Consider the following 19,665-nt stretch of genomic DNA (forward strand, 5'->3'; position numbering starts at 1 on the left):
GGAAACCCCAGCCATGCAGGGCGCTTTCGCTCCCGCCTCCGCTCCCTCCTCCTTCCCGGCAGCAGGATCCGGCCATTGCGGGGAGAAACCAGACCCTGTCCCCAAGGGATGCAGTGAGGTTGGAGGGGAAACTGAGGCACAGCAGCGCTGGGTGGCCCTGTGACAGGGCAGAAGGGTTTGAGGTTCTGGCTTGGGGACAAGCACCTGCAGGAGGGCGCTGGGGACATGTCGGGGGCCCTGTGGCCACAGTGTCTCTGCTGTCCCCTACCCTGGGAGTGACTGGCCCACTGTCCCCGCAGGTCTCCAGCCCCTGGCACTGGGCAGCTCTGCTGGGTCACCCCGACATGAAGTGGCTTTGGGTGGTGGCTTTCGTGACACCTGCCTGCACTGCTCCCTGCAATGGCACGGCGGGGGGCGCCGGGGATGGAGGTACGGGGAGCTAGGGATTGGGCATGGGGGGTGATGGGGATGGAGATGGGGGGAATTTGGGGGAGCAGGGATGGAGGGACTGGAGGGGCTGGGGCTGGAGGTATGGGAGTAGCTGAGAGGACTGGGGACAGCAGGACTGGGGGGTACAAGGAGGGCTGGGGATGGAGGTACGGGAGCTGGGAGGATCTGAGATGGAGGTAGGGGGACACTGGGGGGACATGGGGGAACCAAGGATGGAGGTAGAGGGGTCTGGGGGAACTGGTGATGGATGTCTAGGCATATTGGGGGAACTGGGAACGGAGGTCTAGGGATGCTGGGGGGGAATGGGGACATGAGGGAGACTGTGGATGGAGATATGGGGGACTGGGGAAACTGGGAATGGAAGTCTAGGGATACTGGGGGGACTGGGGACATGGGGGAGACCGTGGACGGAGGGACAGGGGGCTGGGAGAACTGGGTATGGGAGTAAAGGAGGGATCGGGGGTGCAGGGTTGGAGGAACAGGGGATGGGGGTGTCCAAGTGGCACAAGCCCTTCCTGCCCTGGCTGCGTTGTCGCCCCTGCCTGGACTCCTGCTGAGGGCCGTAGGCCCTGAGGGGAGCCAGGAGTCTGGGGAGGGGACTGTGGAGGGCGGACAGGGACCTGCCCCAGCTCCCGGCTGGGGGAGAGCGCCTCGGAAAGTCCCTACCGGGGAAGGAGACAGGAGAAAATGGCTGGGGGGGGGGAGAAGATCAGGGACAGTTCTGGTGGCTGGGGAGGGGACATGGGCTGGGGGTGGGGGGGGGTCCAGCCCGTGGCCACTGCTGTGTCCCCCAGGCGGCTGCACCCTGCAGCACGGCGTGCTGGGCACTGAGGTGCTGCTGCGGTGCCCGGCAGCGGCGGGGGCCCCGGCCGCGTGGTGCTGGGGGGACACCTTCCTGGGGATGCACCCCGCGCCTGGGCTGGCCCTGCCCAACGCCAGCCTGGCCCACGAGGGCCGTTACAGCTGCCACCACCCAAGCACCGGCGAGACCTGGGCCACTGTCTGCCTGCGCCTGGGCTGTGAGTGACCCCAACACCCTGCCACCCCCATATCCCCTGCCACCAGCTGGGGGGGCTACCGGCAGCGGGGTGACTGCAGGCGTTCTCCTGCCCCAGATCCCCCTGCGCCACCAGCTATCGAGTGCTGGGCCATCAGCTACCCGCAGGCAGTGAATTGCTCCTGGGCCGCAGAGCCTGAGCTGCTGCTGGAGACTGACTACATCGCCACGTACAGGTGAGGCAGGTGCCCAGCTGAGACCTGCCGCAGTTGTGTCACAAGTGGGGCGGCAGGCAAAGCAAAGCCCTGGGGCTGCCCGCCAGCCCCCAGCTCCCTCTTCCCTCTTCCCCCAGGCATGGCGTGTGGGGGGCCACAGGGAGTGGCGAGTGTGTCCGCACGGGGCCCCGCAGCTGCTCCTTCGGCAACATCCAGATGTTCTCCCTCAGCCCCTATGTGCTGAATGTGACAGCCGTGAACCCCCTGGGCACTGCCTCGCACCTTCTCCCCTTCCTCGTGGAGGACATCAGTGAGTGCTGCGGGCGGCTGGATGCCCTCCAGCACGTGCCATCACACTTCAGTCGAGTGGGATGCTTGGGTTTAATCCAGCTCTGGGGCTTTCTTTGGAGGGGCGTGCCAGGCATTTTCTGCTTGAGAGGCAGAAACCTCAGTGCAACGAGTTGCTGGGTCTCAGTCCAGCTCTGCAGCGTGGCGTGCACAGCGCGGTCAGCCTGGCAGGCAGATGCGGAGTCCCCTGTCCCCATGGGCCAGGGACTCCTCAGCCAGCACCTCACACTGTCACTATCTCCCTACCTCGTTAGTAAAGCCGGACCCCCCCGAGGACCTGCGGGTCTCACCCATCCCTGGGGAGACCAAGAAGCTGCTGCTGGAGTGGAGCCCACCGGGGTCCTGGCCCTTCCCTGAGTACTTCCCACTCAAGTACTGCATCCGCTATGCACGGGACAAGGGCTCCAGCCCCCAAATGGTACTGTCTGGCCCCCGCTGAGGCCGTGCCACTGTCCTCGCACATGGGGTAAATTGAGGCATGGCCAAGGGATTGTCCCTCTGGGTCTCCTCTAACACTGGCCCTGTCCTGTCCCCAGATCGGGCCCTATGAGCAGACATCCTTCACCCTAACGGGGTTGCGCCCAGGCACCCTGCACCACATCCAGGTGGCCGCAAAGGACTTCACAGACTACGGGGAGTTCAGTGCCTGGAGCCGGCCAGCCTCGGGGACACCGTGGATGGAGCTGTGACAGCGGCGCAGTGGGACCCCGCATGCCCCAGCGCCTCTGTCCCCCTGTCACAAGCAGTGCTGAGCCACCAGCACCAGGGGTGACCCATCACCGGTGTCCCTCTCCCTGCATCACCAGGCCTCGCCCTACTGAACCCCTTGAGTGGAGCTGTGGCCGCACTTCCCGCTGGGATGCCACATCGTGACCAGAATTGGGCAATAAACCAGCTTGAGGATCCTGTCCCCATCCTGAATTTATTATGTTCTCCACAAAATGACCATCAGGGGCCAGAGCCAAGGGGTTGCGGCAGGTCCTGGGGTTGGAGCTGGTCCATGGTGGCCACCACAGGGGCAGCTGTGAGCATGTGGGGCAGGGAGAGGGTACCTGCTGCGGGGGCCATGCTCCCTATTGCTCCTATGGCCTGGGCTGGTCTCTATGGCCCCCCAGGGCCTGGACTGCTCCCTATGATCTGGACAGACCCCTGTAGCTCAGACTGGTCCCTGTGGCCCAGACTGCTCCCTATGATCTGTACTGGTCCCGATGGCCTGGACTGGTCCCAGTAGCCCAGACTGGTTCCTATGGCCTCGACTGGTCCTGATGGCCCAAACTGGTCCTGATGGCCCAGAGTGGCTGCTGAGGCCAGGACTAGCCCCTATAGTCTAGACTGGCCCCTATACCCTGTACTGGCCCAAATGGCCCAGACTGCCTTCTTTAGCCTGGACTAGTTCTTATGATCTGTATTGGCCCATCCAGGGCCCATAAAAGCCTGTGTAGGCATTTACAAGCTTGTACAGGCTCGTGCCAGGCTCTATAGGCTTGTGTGGGCTGATGCAGGCTCCTACAGGCTTGTATGGGCTTGTGCCAAGCTTGACGGGCTCGTGCCAAGCTTGACGGGCTCATGCCAAGCTCTACAGGTTCATATGGGCTTGTGCCAGGCTCTACGGGCTCATACAGGCTTGTGCCATGCTTGTGCTGGGTTCTGTGGGCTCATGCTGGCCTCTGCTGTGTAGCATCCGAGAGGATGAGAAGGAGATAGACAGGGTATTCTTGGAGACTGTACAGCTTCAGGAGTCTCAGCCCCTCACAGCAGTGGAGTTGCTGGAGGGCTCTGTGCCATGTGAAACGGTACATCATAATACCGTAGAAAGTGGCTGGAAGGTGGGCACTTCTCGTAGGAGGAGAAAGGCTCCTACTCCTCCCGAGGACTTGCAATTGAAGAACAGGCTTAGTGCCCTCCAGGGTGAGGAGGAGATGGGCATGGCTGCAAGGGATGTAACTGGGACAACAGACCCTGTGCCTTGCGGGAACACCCGGAAGAAGGGGTGGGTGATTGTTGTGGGTGACTCCCTGCTGCAGGGGATGGAGGCACCTGTCTGCCAACCTGACCTCTTATCTAGAGAGGTTTGTTGCCTGCCGGGGGCTCGTGTGAGAGATGTCATGGAAAGACTGCCAAGGCTTGTCCATGCTTTGGACTACTACCCTCTGCTGCTCTTCCATGTGGGCACTAATGACACCAAGGGCAAACTGGAGACCATGAGAGCCTCTGACATCCCCATGCAAGCCCCGGTAAGCCCAAACAGCCAAACACCGTTAATATGGGGATTGCCTGCAGCGTTAAAGCTGAAGCTACAAGCAATACAAGATCGCGTTGTAGCTGCAGAGGCACACCACCACAAGAACCTCAATGCCCTCCCCCCCCACCCTCCCATGCCAATACCGACATGGGCGCATACCTTGTCAGAAGTGCATTGAGCAGCGCAAGAGATGGGGATGGATACCAAACCACGGGAAAAGCGCATTAGACGGGCTACTGCCTCGTCTGCCCCAAGGAGAGGGCGTGCTCCCCCCACCCCCTCCAGGCGACACAATAAGGAAATAGGGACTACACAGGAAGACAGGAAGAAACGAAACAGATTGTGGCGACAGGCCTGGCGTCAGGTGTCCCAAGATCCATGCTACATAACCAGGAAACAGAGGACATAGAACAGATAGTGAACAAATTGGAACAAGCGAAAAGGGGGACTCTGCTGTCCGCCCCACCCGGCTAAAGAACTTGGATACTCCCAAACGGTCTCCGGTGGAGCTTTGGAACAGTTAATATCAAACTTTTGCAAACCTCCCCCGCGCTGCCGCCTACTAAGATAACTAATGTTAAACAATACCCTTTAAAGATAACCAAATACCAATTACCCCTAACAAGCCTTGTCCCAGAAACAATCCCGGGCTACCCAACATCTCCCATTGCAGCAGCTGAACCACTCACTGAAAAGTCTGACCTACATGGGGTATGGTTCATCGATGCCTCCTCGCGCAGAACAGCCACAGGGTGGCACTATAAAGCAGTTGCCTTAGAAATAGGCACAGGCTGTACGATAATAGAAGGCGGCGATGGCAGTGCCCAAGTAGGAGAACTCAAGGCTGTCTGACTTTCCACAGGAAATGGAGCAACAACAGTGCATAGCGATTCGTATGCAGTGTTCAAGGGGGCCACAGATTGGATAGGGTTCTGGGAACCTAATAAATGGCAAATAAATAGGTGCCGGTATGGCAACAAGCAGACTGGGAAGAGTTGCTGGAAGAAGGAAGGAAACAGTCTATGGCGATAGGGTGGGTGAAAGCCGACAACTCAGATGCAAGTCTGACAGCTCAATGGAACGGGATAGTTGACAAGTTGTCGAGGGTAAGAGGAGTGACAGTAAACGAAGCAGAGTGGAACCGACTAGGAGAATGGCTACACATACAGTGAGGACATTCAGGGGAAAAGGGTTTAGTAAAAGAAAGTACAGCTCAAGGATGGCCCATAGATATAACAACTGCTCGGCTAATCATAACAGCCTGCCCTCAATGCCAACTAAGCTTAAAAAGGCACCACAGAACAGCGAGCCCCACTGGAACAGGTTGCCCAGAGAGGTTGTGGAGTCTCCTTCTCTGGAGATATTCAAAACCCGCCTGGACGTGATCCTGTACAATGTGCTCTAGGTGACCCTGCTTGAGCAGAAGGGTTGGACTAGATGATCTCCAGAGGTCCCTTCCAATCTCAAACATTCTGTGATTCTGTGAATTTGTTGTAGAGAGAAGACCAAGGCCTTTGACAGAGGTATGGCTTTCTTCTGCTTCACTTTTATTTCCTACTATTTAACAAAAAAATGATCGATTTGCCCTACTGTTCTTGTGGTTCCTGCTGTCTTCTCCTTGCAGTACTTCAACACTCACAAGGAAAGATTTATGTAGAGAGGCCAAAGTGATATAGCTGGAAAAATGCAATGGCAATGCTTGTGCAAAAATTATCTGTGAACTCCTCATACGCTACCTACCAACTGCAGGCTGTAGAACTGCAGGAAGGAAAAGCTTTGCTCGCCTACAGACATACTTTAATGCCCGAGCATCCAAACACAGAGGTCACCACACAACCTTCTGAAATACAAAGCTCTTGGAAATAATGATTCTTTTTTCCTGTTAGCTTTAATCTTATCTCAGTGTTACATTAGTGTAGCTCTCTTGTGTGTGACTTCCTTGCCATGTTTTGCTCTGAAAAGTGAGATGTGGCAACTGCCGATACTGCTCACTAGGGACCTGTCCTCTGTTGAGTAATACTGATGTGTGCTTGTAACATTTGGGTCCGGCTCCTTCCATCCTCCTATCAGATTTCTGCACAGGTTTATAAACACACAGTTAAACATCCAGACCTTGTACTCTGTGATCTTTCAGAGAATTCAGCTGTATGTCCCCAAAGGGGAACAAGTACATCATCTGGAAGCAGAATCCATCTAAATAAGCTTGAGTTGTGCTGGCAAGTGAGTAGGTGATGGTGACACAGCTGGGGTTTCTGACTATGCTGCAGAACCACATAGTTGGGTGATGCTCATGTGCCTGAGGTCCAGCCTGGCAGAGCAAAGCAGCTCCAGCAGCCCTTGCTGCCTGTGTCCCATTCAGATCCCTTTCCCTGCCCGAGAAACTGCAGGCAGGCTCCTCTCTGTGTCAGCTTGCTTCTGGGTTGGACTGGGCGTTTGCTAGATACAACGTGCAGCTGCAGAGAAGCCACAGCTGGAAGGTGGGGATTTACAGCTAACAATTTTGTATGCCCCATCACTACTGTAGACATCAGCAGTGAGAAGTGGGGAAGCATCATCTGAATCCACCACTACAAATACTCCACTTTGCATGCACCCCTACAGAATTTGTCATCATGTGCTTCCATTGCTGTTTGGATGTGGCACTTAGCTCTAGGCTTAGTTTCAAAAGTTGGAGGTGTTTTTTTTGTTTATGGTGTTTCAAACTGTTACAAAGCAGTGCTGCTGCACCATGGTCCATGAGGCCACAGAAGGAGGTCTGTGAAATGATTCTTAACAAACTCCTGTTATCTGCCAGCTAGGGATATGTTGGTACCTGCCATCAGAGGTGTGTGGGGGTTAATTCTGGTTTGTAACTGTGACTGGTCATAGCCTGCTATACATACCAGATTACACAGCCCATTACATAGCCCACACCAGATTAAAATTGAGTTGCAATTGCAATTCTAAGCTGTTTTTCCCAGCTCTGTTCCCATTCCCATTCCCATCAACTCCTGAGACTACTTCCTTTCCCATCCCAGCTTTCTCAGGAAATGATACAAGCCCCCTCCTCCTTCCTGCAGTCCCCAGCTCTCCTTCCTGCACTGTTATCTCCTTCAGGTTCCCAGAGAGTCCTGGAGGGAAAAGACCCCTCCAATTGGAGAAGCATTCGATCATCAGTTTGGAAAACTGCTCTTTGGTTTTAATGATCGTTTAATTTAAAACCAATTATTGTTGGTTTGACAGCACCAAATAGGAGATGGCCTTAGACTTCAATGCTAAGTTGAATCGTATAGTTAGAACTGCAAGTTGTAAAACAGCATTTATGCCAGTGATTAGTATGGTCTGAATCTTATCACTTTTTCCCCAGCTGCTAAAACAGGTAGAAAATGTCACTTTGACCAAAATCTTTCAAAGGGGTGTTCCAGAGGTGAAAAACCACCGCTTTAAAACAATTGGTAAGAGCCATATCTTAGCTTTGAGAACACACTGCAGGAACCGTCCCATAACACTGAGCTTGGTAAGACTTACACAAGCCAAAATTTTGAGTGCAGGTTTCAGATGTTTTAGCTTAAGAGCTAGTAAAGTATTCAGGCACAGAAACAAACATGTGGAAGTGCATTTTGTCATAGCTCACAGATGCTGTAGCACCTTGTAACAAGAAGTGGCTTAGGAAACAGGACACTTGAGAGCAAAGGCTGAAAGACTGGTGCATCTTGGAGTAGTTTCTCCTGTGACACTGAGGTCTGTGCTTCCAGTAGGTGAGAGAAGCTGTTGCTGTGACAGTGCTGACAGCAAAGTCACAGGTCCTCTGTGTGCTTTGTTGTCCGTATTCCAAGGCGGATGACTGAGCAGCCCAGGACAATCAGCTTTTAACTCTTGCCAAAACCTGTGAAGAACCCTCTGAAATAGAGGCTGTAAGCATGTAGTGACCAACAAGCGATCCAAGCTGAAAGCATGCAGCAGTGAGTGTTGAGCAGCGATGGTCGGGCAGCATTTAATGAACCTCAAACTGCAAGGGAAATGCCACTGTGGTTACAGAGAGATAGAGACCCCTGAAGCCATTACTAACTGATGGCTGTCAAAGGCTTTGGGATGTGAATTATTCATTAGCTCTTGGGTTTGTGGAGAGCCTGTGAGCAGAGTGAAGGAGGTTATCTGCCTCATTCTGATGTCTCTCTTGTCTTTTAGAAGAACAGCTTGCATGAAGTCACATGTTGTTAGTGCCTGCGGTTTGTTGGCAGCAAGCTTTTTCTCTGGCTCAGGAAGCAAGCTGTAACCCCATTTAAATAGTCCGGTGGTGGCAGCCTGCACCTGCTCCTTCCCGTGGGCCAGGAGCACTTGCCTGCCATGCGACAGGAGTGCAGGGAGTCTGGTGTGAATTAGTCTGGTGTATGCGCTGCGGAGAGTGTGCGCTAGGGCCAAGGCACGTGGACGGTGGTTGGGGCTGTCTCCCTGCTAGTGTGCCCCACTGCTGGGTTCCCTGGGCACGGCGAGCAGGTTTCCTGGCCTTGCCCCTGGGAGAGCTGGCGAAAGGCTTTATGCTTGAGCCAAAGCTGGGCAAAACCAAGGCTTGCTGTGATTTGAGCACAGGTTTCTCTTGTCTGTGTACAGTAGCCTTCTCAGTGTAGGCCAAGCAAGGAGGTGAGGGTGATGGTGAGGTCTGGGCCAAGGGGGTCCTTGCAGCCCCTCCAGGGAGAGGGCAGGGGGCTACACCAGACCAGCCTGGCATGGCCTCCCAGTGCTGCCTGCAATGCATCCCTGCAGGCTGGGGTCTCCATGGATGCTCCACAGGGGATCTTCCCACCTCTGTGCTGCTGGCATTGCTCTAGTGAATCATCTGAGCAGAATCCACCCTTGTGCCAGCTAGTCCTGCCTGGCGCTTCACTCCAGGAGTGAAGCTTGCTGGTGCTGAGAGCTGCAGGACCATATAATAGGGCCTTGGCCCCATCCTGAGGAACTCCTTGGAGTCTTGGTCTGAGCCCTGCCAAGGCTTTGGAGTGCTAAATCCGAGGCTGCAGCACATGAGAGCTGCAAGCTGGTTTGGGTCAGGAGAGGCTGATCCAGACTCCTGGGACACAGTGCTCTGCAGCTTGTGCCAAGGAAGATCTGGGGTGCAGAGCCCCAGCAGGGCTTGCTGAGTCTGTTCCTCCGGACTGGCATGGGGGCAGGACCCCTGCCCTGGGCTGGATCCGGCACCCTGGAGCAGAGGCCTCATATCCCACACAACCCTGCACGCAGGAGCTACTGAGCTGGAGATGGTGCTGATCTCCCTGGCTAGATCAGTCCCAAGTAACCGCTGGTGTCCGGGGAGCCCCTGGGGAGGAAGCAGGAGCTATTTTCCTTCCTGGGCTCCGTTTTTAGCACGGCCTTGTCCTATCTCCATGGAAGGGGCTGAGCTCCCTGCTCTGCTCCTGTGGAGGCTGGGGACCCACTGCAGAAGGCTTGCCTGGAAAGGTAAAAAGGCCCTACAGGCTGGATGGTCTGAACTTTGACAGCTGAGAACACTGATGTTGGGATGGGGAGGTGCCCCTCCGTTAGCAGAGCACTGGAAAAGGAGAGGCAACATTTGCGCTGAGGCTTTGACCCACTCCAACGCTGCACTGTGCAGCAGCCGGGGCTGTGGGTGACTGTCCTTTGACCCTGAGGTTGTGTTAAAAACACAATGTTTGCTCTCTTTCAGCTGAACACACACAATACATTTCAGCTGCAGAAAAACCAACCGAAAGGCATAAACCAAGCTTCCAAATAGCTGGAGAAGAGTTGCAGCTTCCGAAGTCAACAAATACAAAGCCAAAATGATGCCCCTGCTGTATACGGTAAGACTCTGTCTAACTAGACGATGATGCATTGCTTAGAGGTGGGCAGGAAGACCAAACTAGCGCTCACTATTAACCTAAGTGAGAAAGGTCATAAAGGGCAGCTTTACAAAAAATGAATAAAACTACTTTGCATTTACCTTCACCAGTTTTATCCACTGGAATTATGATGAGGGGGCCCTTCTCTTCTGGTTTTGAAAGAGTTGTCCCTAATCAGAGAAAAGTCAAGTCTCAGCATGTCTCACTCACAGAGGATGTAGAAGGACAGGAGCATTCGCCTCTAGAAAATGGTACCTCTGGAGGATAGAAACGAGCCACCATACTGCACAAAGATTTCATTTCCCTGGCTCTTGGGGTGGATGCTGACATCTTTGGTGAATTACTAACACCACTGAAGGGTAAAACCACTGCTTCCTGCTGCATGTCTCCTTACGAAAAAGTCTTCAGGACAGGCCTGAGCCAGCAGGAGCTCCTGCTCTGCCCAACGCATCTGGCAGAGAGCAAACACCAACCCTCAGCCAAGGGACCAGGCAAGACTCTACCCTGCAGTGCCATTCTTCCGCCTGCCCCTTCCACTGGTGGAGACAGAGAGAGGCTCTTCGCAGGCAACGGGGGAAGAGATTTCCCTGTTCTTTAAAATACCCAGAGAAACAGAGGGTAGAGCCTTCTTCAGAGGGGTGCAGGGGAAAGCAGAAAGCGTAGATTGTCCTCGATCTTCTTCCTCCTCCTTTTGCAGACAGATGGTTTAGCTCCTTCATAGCTACTTCGTTGATAGTCAGGATCCATTTGCTGCTGGAGCTCACCACAGGGAACTGGGCATGAGGCCTCCCAGGAGCAGGCACACCTCTGTGCCATATTCCCTCAGGCAAAGACTCTTCAGGGAGACATCAGGTGGCACAAAACTAACTGACAAGTAGCAGCAGACTGACCTGGGCAGAAAGTCCTCACAGAATGCAAATGATCATTTCCCTTTATGCAGTCAAGTTTAAACAATAATTTTAAAAGAGAAAGTATTAATTGTGTGCAGGACAGAATCGCAGAATCACAGAATCACAGAATGGTTGAAGTTGGAAGGGACCTCTGGAGATCATCTAGTCCAACCCTTCTGCTCAAGCAGGGTCACCTAGAGCACGTTGCACAGGATTGCGTCCAGGCGGGTTTTGAATATCTGCAGAGAGGAAGACTCCACAACCTCTCTGGGCAACCTGTTCCAGTGCGCTGTCACCCTCACAGTGAAGAAGTTTTTTCTCATGTTCAGATGGAAATGTCTGTGTTTCAGTTTGTGCCCGTTGCCTCGCGTCCTGTCACTGGGCACCACTGAAAAGAGTCTGGCTCCATCCTCTCGACACCTTCCCTTCAGATACTTGTACACATTGATAAGATCTCCTCTCAGCCTTCTCTTCTCCAAGCTAAACAGGCCCAGCTCTCTCAGCCTTTCCTCATAAGAGAGATGCTCCAGTCCCCTAATCATCTTAGTAGCCCTTTGCTGGACTTGCTCCAGTAGTGCCACATCCCTCTTGCACTGGGGAGCCCAGAACTGGACACAGTACTCCAGATGTGGCCTCACCAGGGCTGAGGAGAGGGGGAGAATCACCTCCCTCGACCTGCTGGCAACACTCTTCCTGATGCACCCCAGGATACCATTGGCCTTCTTGGCCACAAGGGCACATTGCTGCCTCATGCTTAACTTGGTGTCCACCAGCACTCCCAGGTCCTTCTCGGCAGAGCTGCTTTCCAGCAGGTCAACCCCCAACCTGTACTGCTGCATTGGGTTATTCCTCCCTAGGTGCAGGACCCTGCACTTTCCTTTGTTGAACTTCATGAGGTTCCTCTCCACCCACCTCTCCAGCCTGTCCAGGTCTCTCTGAATGGCAGCACAGCCCTCTGGTTTATCAGCCACTCCTCCCAGTTTTGTATCATCAGCAAACTTGCTGAGGGTGCACTCTGTCCCTTCATCCAGGTCATTGATGAAGAAGCTGAACAAGACTGGACCCAGTACTGACCCCTGGGGGACACCGCTAGCTACAGGCCTCCAACTAGACTCTGCACTGCTGATCACAACCCTCTGAGCTCTGCCATTCAGCCAGTTCTCAATCCACCTCACTGTCCACTCATCCAGCCCACGCTTCCTGAGCTTGTCTATGAGGATGTTATGGGAGACAGTGTCGAAAGCCTTGCTGAAGTCAAGGTAGACAACATCCACTGCTCTCCCCTCATCTACCCAGCCAGTCATTCCATCATAGAAGGCTATCAGATTGGTTAGGCATGATTTCCCCTCGGTGAAGCCATGCTGACTACTCCTGATCACCTTCTTTTCCTCCACATGCTTGGAGATGGCCTCCAGGATGAGCTGCTCCATCACCTTTCCAGGGATGCAGGTGAGGCTGACTGGCCTGTAGTTCCCTGGGTCCTCCTTCTTGCCCTTTTTGAAGACTGGGGTGACATTGGCTTTCTTCCAGTCCTCAGGCACCTCTCCTGTTCTCCATGACCTTTCAAAGATGATGGAGAGTGGCTTAGCAATAATGTCCGCCAGCTCCCTCAGCACTCGTGGGTGCATCCCATCAGGGCCCATGGATTTGTGGGTGTCAAATTTCCTTAAATGATCTCTGACCCACTCCTCCTCCACCAAGGGAAAGTCTTCCTTTCTCCAGACTTTCTCTCTTGCCTCCAGGCTCTGGGGTTCCTGAGGGCTGGCCTGAGCAGTAAAGACTGAAGCAAAGGTGGCATTCAGTAACTCTGCCTTCTCTGCATCCTTCGTCACCAGGGCACCCACCCCATTCAGCAAAGGGCCCACATTTTCCCTAGTCTTCCTCTTGCTACTGATGTATTTGAAGAAGCCCTTCTTGCTGTCCTTGACATCTCTAGCCAGATTTAATTCCAAACGGGCCTTAGCCTTCCTCGTCACATCCCTGCATACTCTGACAATGTTTCTATAATTCTCCCAAGTGGCCTGTCCCCCTTTCCACTTTCTGTACACTTCCTTCTTCTGGTTGAGTTTTGCCAGGAGCTCCTTGCTCATCCATGCAGGTCTCCTACCTCCTTTGCTTGACTTCCTACTCATAGGGATGCACCGCTCTTAAGCCTGGAGGAGGTGATGTTTGAATATTAACCAGCTCTCTTGAACACCCCTTCCTTCTAGGGTCCTAACCCATGGGATTCCTCCAAGCATGTCCCTGAAGAGGCCAAAGTTTGCTCTCCTGAAGTCTAGGGTTGCGATCCTACTTAGTGCCCTACTGCCTCCTTGCAGGATCCTGAACTCCACCATCTCATGGTCACTGCAGCCAAGGCTGCCCCCAACCTTCACATCTTCCACCAGTCCTTCTTTGTTTGTTAGTACGAGGTCCAGCAGCACACCTCTCCTTGTTGGCTCCTCCACCACCTGTGTCAAGAAGTTGTCACCAATGCTCTGCAGGAACCTCCAGGACTGTTTGTGCCTAGCTGTGTTGTCTTTCCAGCAGATATCAGGGTGGTTGAAGTCCCCCATGAGAACCAGGGCCTGGGATCGTGAGGCTACCTCCAGCTGTCTGTAGAAGGCCTCATCGACTTCCTCTTCTTGATCAGGTGGCCTGTAGTAAACACCCACAACAGTGTCACCTCTATTAGCCTGCCCTTTGATCCTTACCCATAAGCTCTCGACTCGCTCTTCATCCATCCCTAGACACAGCTCAATACATTCCAGTTGCTCTCTCACATAAAGAGCAACTCCACCACCTTGCCTTCCTGGCCTGTCTTTCCTAAAAAGCACGTAGCCATCCATGACAGCACTCCAGTCATGCGAGCTATCCCACCATGTCTCTGTAATGGCAATGAGATCGTGGCCCTGCGACCGCACACATATCTCTAGTTCTTCCTGTTTGTTCCCCATGCTGCATGCATTGGTGTACAAGCATTTCAGAGAGGTGATCAAGCATACAGGTTTCCCAGGAGGGGTAAAAGAGGATCCTCCATAGCCACATGGCATGCGCACTTCCCTGGCTGCATTCACCTGCTGGAGGCATCCCGACTTGTGCAGTCTTTTGCCAGCTACCCTGTCACTATAACTCTCCCCTTCCCCCGTCCTTCCTAGTTTAAAGCCCTCCTTACCAGGTTGGCCAACCTGTTGGCAAAGACCCGCGTGCCCCGCCTCGTGAGGTGGATCCCATCTCTTGCCATCAGTTGTCGATCTTCAAACAGGGTCCCATGGTCGTAGAAACCAAAATCCTGTTGCCAACACCAGCGGCGCAGCCAGTCGTTAACTTGGAAAGTCCGTCTCCTCCTCCTCTCATCCATCCCCCTCACTGGCAGGATTGAGGAGATGACCTGGGCTCCCAGACCCTTGACCACCATCCCCAGAGCTCTGAAGTCCTGCTTGATGGTCTCCAGTTTGCCCTTGGTGTCATTGGCACCCACATGGAAGAGCAGCAGTGGGTAATAGTCTGAAGCATGGACGAGCCTTGGCAGTCTTTCCATGACATCTCTCACATGAGCCCCCGGCAGGCAACAAACCTCTCTAGACATGAGGTCAGGTCAGCAGATAGGTGCCTCCGTCCCCTGCAGCAGGGAGTCCCCCACAACAATCACCCACTTCTTCCGGGCGTTCTGGCAGGGCACAGGGACTGTTGTCCCAGGTACATCCCTTGCAGCCATGCCCATCTCCTCCTCATCCTGGAGGGCACTAAACCTGTTCTTCAGCTGCAAGTCTTTGGGAGGAGTAGGAGCCTTTCTCCTTCCACGAGCAGTGACCAGCTTCCAGCTTTCTTCTACGATGTTATGATGTACCGTTTCACACGTCACAGAGCCCTCTGGCAACTCCACTGCTGTGGGGGGTTGGGACTCCCAAAGCTGCACAGTCTCCGAGAATACCCTGTCTATCTCTTGCTCCGCTTCTCGGATGCTGTGCAGCCTACTGACTTCCTCCTGTAACTCCCTTACCTGACGACACAGCTCGTCAACAGCAGCACACCTCCTGCAGGAGAGCTGACTGCCAGCCCAGGCCTCCTGGAGAGGCCCCAAGCACTCCCTGCAGCCTGAGACCTGTAGAGCCGCATCTACCGCCAGAGGGTCAGTCTGGGTCCCAGCCTCTGACACAGCAACTCCAACAGCCACTGGGGAACGTGCTGTGTGGCGTGTCACAACCATACTTGAGGAAACGTACACCACAGGGAACAGAAACGAAGGTTCCTTCGCGCGCCCTTCTGTGCGAACTGCTGCGCAAACTGCTGCGTCTGTTCGCTGCCTCTGTTGCGCAAACTGCTGCGTCTGTTCGCTGCCTCTGTTAGCTGCGAGAGATGCTCCAGTCCCCTAATCAGCTGCGTAGCCCTTCGCTGGACTTGCTCCAGTAGTGCCACATCTCTCTTGTACTGGGGAGCCCAGAACTGGATGCGGTACTCCAAATGTGGCCTCACCAGGGCTGAGTAGAGGGGGAGGATCACCTCCCTCGACCTGCTGGCAACAAATAGCAAGAAATGGGATTTTGCACACTCTCCATGTTCATGATACAGCTCTTAAAGGGCTTTTAAAGAGAAAAAACAAGCAAGCTGATATATTGTATGGAAGTTTCCCCTCTTTAGGGCACGATTCAAATCTCGTACAGGGGCAGGACAAGACGTGACGGGTATGAGCAGCAGTAGGGGAAACTCTGGTTTAATATGAGGAAAAACTTTTTCCCTGTGAGAGCGGTGCAGCCCTGCAACAGAGACCAGAGAGATGGGGGATCTCCATCCCTGAAGATATTCATATCTCAGCTGGATGAGGCCCTGATCAACTCGAAGGAGCTCTGAAGCCAGCCTTTGAGCAGAAGGTTAGACGAGAGATGCCAGATGTACTCTCCAGCCTGTCCAACCTGTGCTGCCTTGCAAAATAACTAAGCGCTTGTCTGTTCGCTGCCTCACAAACAAGCAAGTCTCTGCATCTGTTTGCTGTCTCACAAACTAACTAGCTGCTGAGTCTGTTTGCTGCCTCGCAAACTAACTAATCACTGCATCTATTTGCTGCCTCGCAAACAATCACACGGCTGCATCTGTTCGCTGCCTCGCGAACAAGCAAACTGCTGCGTCTGTTCGCTGCCTTGTGATCAAGCAAACCACTGTGTCTGTTTGATGCCTGGCAAAATAAGTAACTGCTGCATCTCTTTCCTGCCTCATGAACAAGCACTAAGCCGCGTCTATTCGATGCATTGCGAACAAGCATTCCGCAGAATCTGTTCACCGCTTCGTGAACAAGCAAACTGCAGCGCCTCTTCTCTGCCTCGCGAACAAGCAGACCGCTGTGTCTGTTCGCTGCCTCACAAACAAGCAGACAGTTGCGTCTGTTCGCTGCATCGCAAACTAGCAAAGTACTGCGCCTGTTCACTACCATGTGAAAAAGCAAACTGCGGCACCACTGCGCCACGTCACAAAAAAGCAAACCGCTGTGTGTGTTCACTGTCTCATAAACAAGCAAACCACTGCATCTCTTTGCTGCCTCGCAAACTAAGTAACCGCTGCATCTGTTCACTGCATCGCAAACTAGCAAAGTACTGCGTCTGTTCACTACCACGCGAACATACAAACTGTGGCACCAATACGCCACATCGCAAAAAAGCAAACCGCTGCATGTGTTCGCTGTCTCACAAACTAAGTAACCGCTGCATCTGTTCGCTTCCTCGCAAACAAGCAAACTGCTGCGTCTCTTTGCTTCCATGTGGTAAAGCAAACCACAGTGCCGCTACGCGACCTTGTGGACAAGCAAAGGACTGCGTCTCTTTGCCACCTCAAAAAACTACGGTAAGACTCTGTCTAACTAGACGATGATGCATTGCTTAGAGATGGGCAAACCACTGCGTGTGCTCTTTGCCTCGCGAATTAACTAATCGCTGCATCTGTTCGCTGCTTCACAAACAAGCGGAAGGCTGCGTCTGTTCTCTGCCTTGTAAACTAGCAAAGTGCTGTGTCTGTTCGCTTCCGCGCAAAAAAGCAAACCGCGATGCCGCTGCGCCATCTGGTGGACAAGCAAAGTGCTGCGTCTCTTCGCTGCCTCGCGAACAAGCAATTGGCTGCCTTTGTTCGCTGCCTCGCGAACAAGCAAACCGCTGCGTCTATTCGCCGACTCACAAAAAAGCAAACCATGGCAGCTCTTCCCTACCTCGCAAACAAGCAAACCGCTGTATTTGTTTGCTGCCTCGCAAACTAACTAACCACCTCGGCATCTGTTCGCTGCCTCGCACACTAACTTACAACTGCGTCTGTTCGCTGCCTCGCAAAATAAGGAACCGCTGTGTCTCTTCCCCTCCTCGCAAACAAGCGAACTGCTGTGGCTCTTTGCTTCCGCGTGCTAAAGCAAACCGCGGCGCTGCTACGCCACCTCGCGAACTAATCAAAGACTGCATCTCTTCGCTGCCTCGCAGACAAGCAAACCGTTGCTTCTCTTTGCCACCTCGTGCACTAAGTAACCACTGCGTCTGTTTGATGCCTGGCACAATAAGCAACTGCTGCATCTCTTTGCTGCCTGGCGAAAAAACACACTGCTGCGTCTGTTCGCTGCCTCGCAAGCACATTAACCGCTCCGTGTGTTCGCTGCCTTGCAAAATAGCAAACAGCTGCGTCTCCTCACCTCCTCAAAAACAAGCAGACCGCTGCGCCTGTTCGATTCTGCGTAAACAAGCAAGCTGCAGCGCCTCCTCGGAACCTTGCAAAGTAACTAACCGCTGGGTCTATTCGACGCCTCGCAAACAAGCAATCCGTTGCGTCTTTTCGCTGCTCGCAAACTAACTAACCGCTGCATCTCTTTGCTGCCTCACAAACAAGCAGACCGCTTCATCTCTTCGCTACCTTGCAAACTAACTAACTGCTGCCTGTGTTTGCTGCCTTGCAAACAAGCCAACTGCAGCGCATCTTTGCTGCCTTGAGAACAAGCAAACCGCTGCACCTGTCTGCTGCCTCATGATCAAGCAATCCGTGACACTCTTCGAAGCCTCAAGAACAAGCAAACAGCTGCGTCTCTTCGCTGCCTCGCAAACAAGCACACCACTTCGTCTCTTCTCAACCTTGCAAGCTAACTAACAGCTGCGTGTGCTCACTGCCCTGCAAACTAGCCAAGTGCTGCATATGTTCGCTTCTGCGTGAAAAATCAGATCACGATGTTGCTAAGTCACCTTGCGGACAAGCAAAGTGCTGCATCTCTTCGCTGCCTCATGAACTAACTAACCGCTGCGTCTGTTCACTGCCTCGCAAACAAGCAGATCGCTGTGTCTGTTTGCTGTCTTGCAAACTAGCAAAGTACTGCGTCTGTTCACTTCCAAGTTAAAAAGCAAACTGCGGGGCTGCTATGCCACCTCGCAAACTAGAAAACCAATGCGTCTGTTTGCTGCCTCGCAACCTAACTAATCCCTGCGTCTGTTCGCGTCCGCTCCAAAAGCAAATCGCGATGCTGCTACGCCACCTCGTGGACAAGCAAAGTGCTGCATATCTTCGCTGCCTCGCGAACAAACTAACCGCTGCATGTGTTCAATTCCTCACAAAATAGCAAACAGCAGCGTCTCTTCCCCTCCTTGACAACAAGGAGACCGCTGTGCCTGTTCAATTCTGCACAAAAAAGCAAGCCGCAGCGCCTCCTCGGAACCTCGCAAACTAACTAACCGCTGCATCTATTCTATGCCTCTCAAGCAAGCAATCCACTGCATGTGTTTGCTGCCTCACGGACAAGCAAACCACAGTGTCTCTTTGCTGCCTCGAAAACGAGCAGACCACTGCACCTGTTCGATTCTGCGCAAACAAGCAAGCCATAGTGCCTCTTCGCAACCTCACAAACTAACTAACCGCTGCGTCTATTCGACATTTCACTAACAAGCAATCGACTGCGTCTGTTCGCTGCTTCGCGAACAAGCAAACCGCGGTGCCTCTTCACTGCCTCGCAAACAAGCAAACCGCTGCGTCTCTTGGATGCCTCGCGAACAAGCAAACTGCTGTGTCTGTTCACTGCCTCACAAGCAAGCAAACTGCTGCATCTCTTTGCTTCCGCATGATAAAGAAAACTGCAGCGCCGCTATGCCACCTCACAAACAAGCAAACAGCTGCGTCTGTTCGATGCCTGGCAAAGTAAGTAACTGCTGCATCTCTTCCCACCTCGTGAACAAGCAGTCCGCTGCATCTATTAGATGAGTTGCAAACAAGCAATCCCCAGAATCTATTCACCATTTCGTGAACAAGCAAACTGCAGCACCTCTTCGCTGCCTCACAAACGAATTAACCGCTGCATCTGTTCGCCGCCTCACAAACAAGCAAACCTATGGGTCTGTTCGCTGCCTTGCAAGCTAACTAACAGCTGCATGTGTTCACTGCCTCGCAAAATAGCAAACCGCTGCACCTCTTTGCTTCTGTGTGGTAAAGCAAAATGCGGCGCCGTTACGTCACCTCGCAAACAAGCAAACCGCTGCATCTCTTCACTGCGTCACAAACTAACCACTGCATTTCTTCCCCTCCTCACAAACTAGCAAAGTGCTGCATCTGTTCACTGCCTTGCAAACAAGCAAACCGCTATATCTGTTTGCCGCCTCACCAACATACAAACCGCTGTGTCTGTTCGCTGCCTCGCGAACACACAGACTGCTGCACCTGTTCACTGCATCGCGAACAAGCAAACCATTGCCTCTCTTCACCACAT

At 53.5% G+C, this 19,665-nt stretch overlaps 1 protein-coding gene across 1 annotated transcript; it reads left to right on the top strand.

Moving 5' to 3' along the window:
* The first annotated feature begins 1,351 nt into the window (after positions 1-1,351).
* EBI3 (Epstein-Barr virus induced 3) lies at positions 1,352-2,699 on the top strand. The gene is made up of 5 exons (XM_067313097.1): positions 1,352-1,469; positions 1,566-1,683; positions 1,800-1,972; positions 2,265-2,428; positions 2,547-2,699. Exons 1-5 carry the CDS (start codon positions 1,352-1,354, stop codon positions 2,697-2,699), a joined length of 726 nt encoding a protein of 241 aa, XP_067169198.1.
* The last annotated feature ends 16,966 nt before the right edge of the window (positions 2,700-19,665 follow it).

This window comes from Apteryx mantelli, chromosome 30, assembly GCF_036417845.1.
Source record: "Apteryx mantelli isolate bAptMan1 chromosome 30, bAptMan1.hap1, whole genome shotgun sequence".
NCBI classification, from domain to species: Eukaryota; Metazoa; Chordata; class Aves; order Apterygiformes; family Apterygidae; genus Apteryx; species Apteryx mantelli.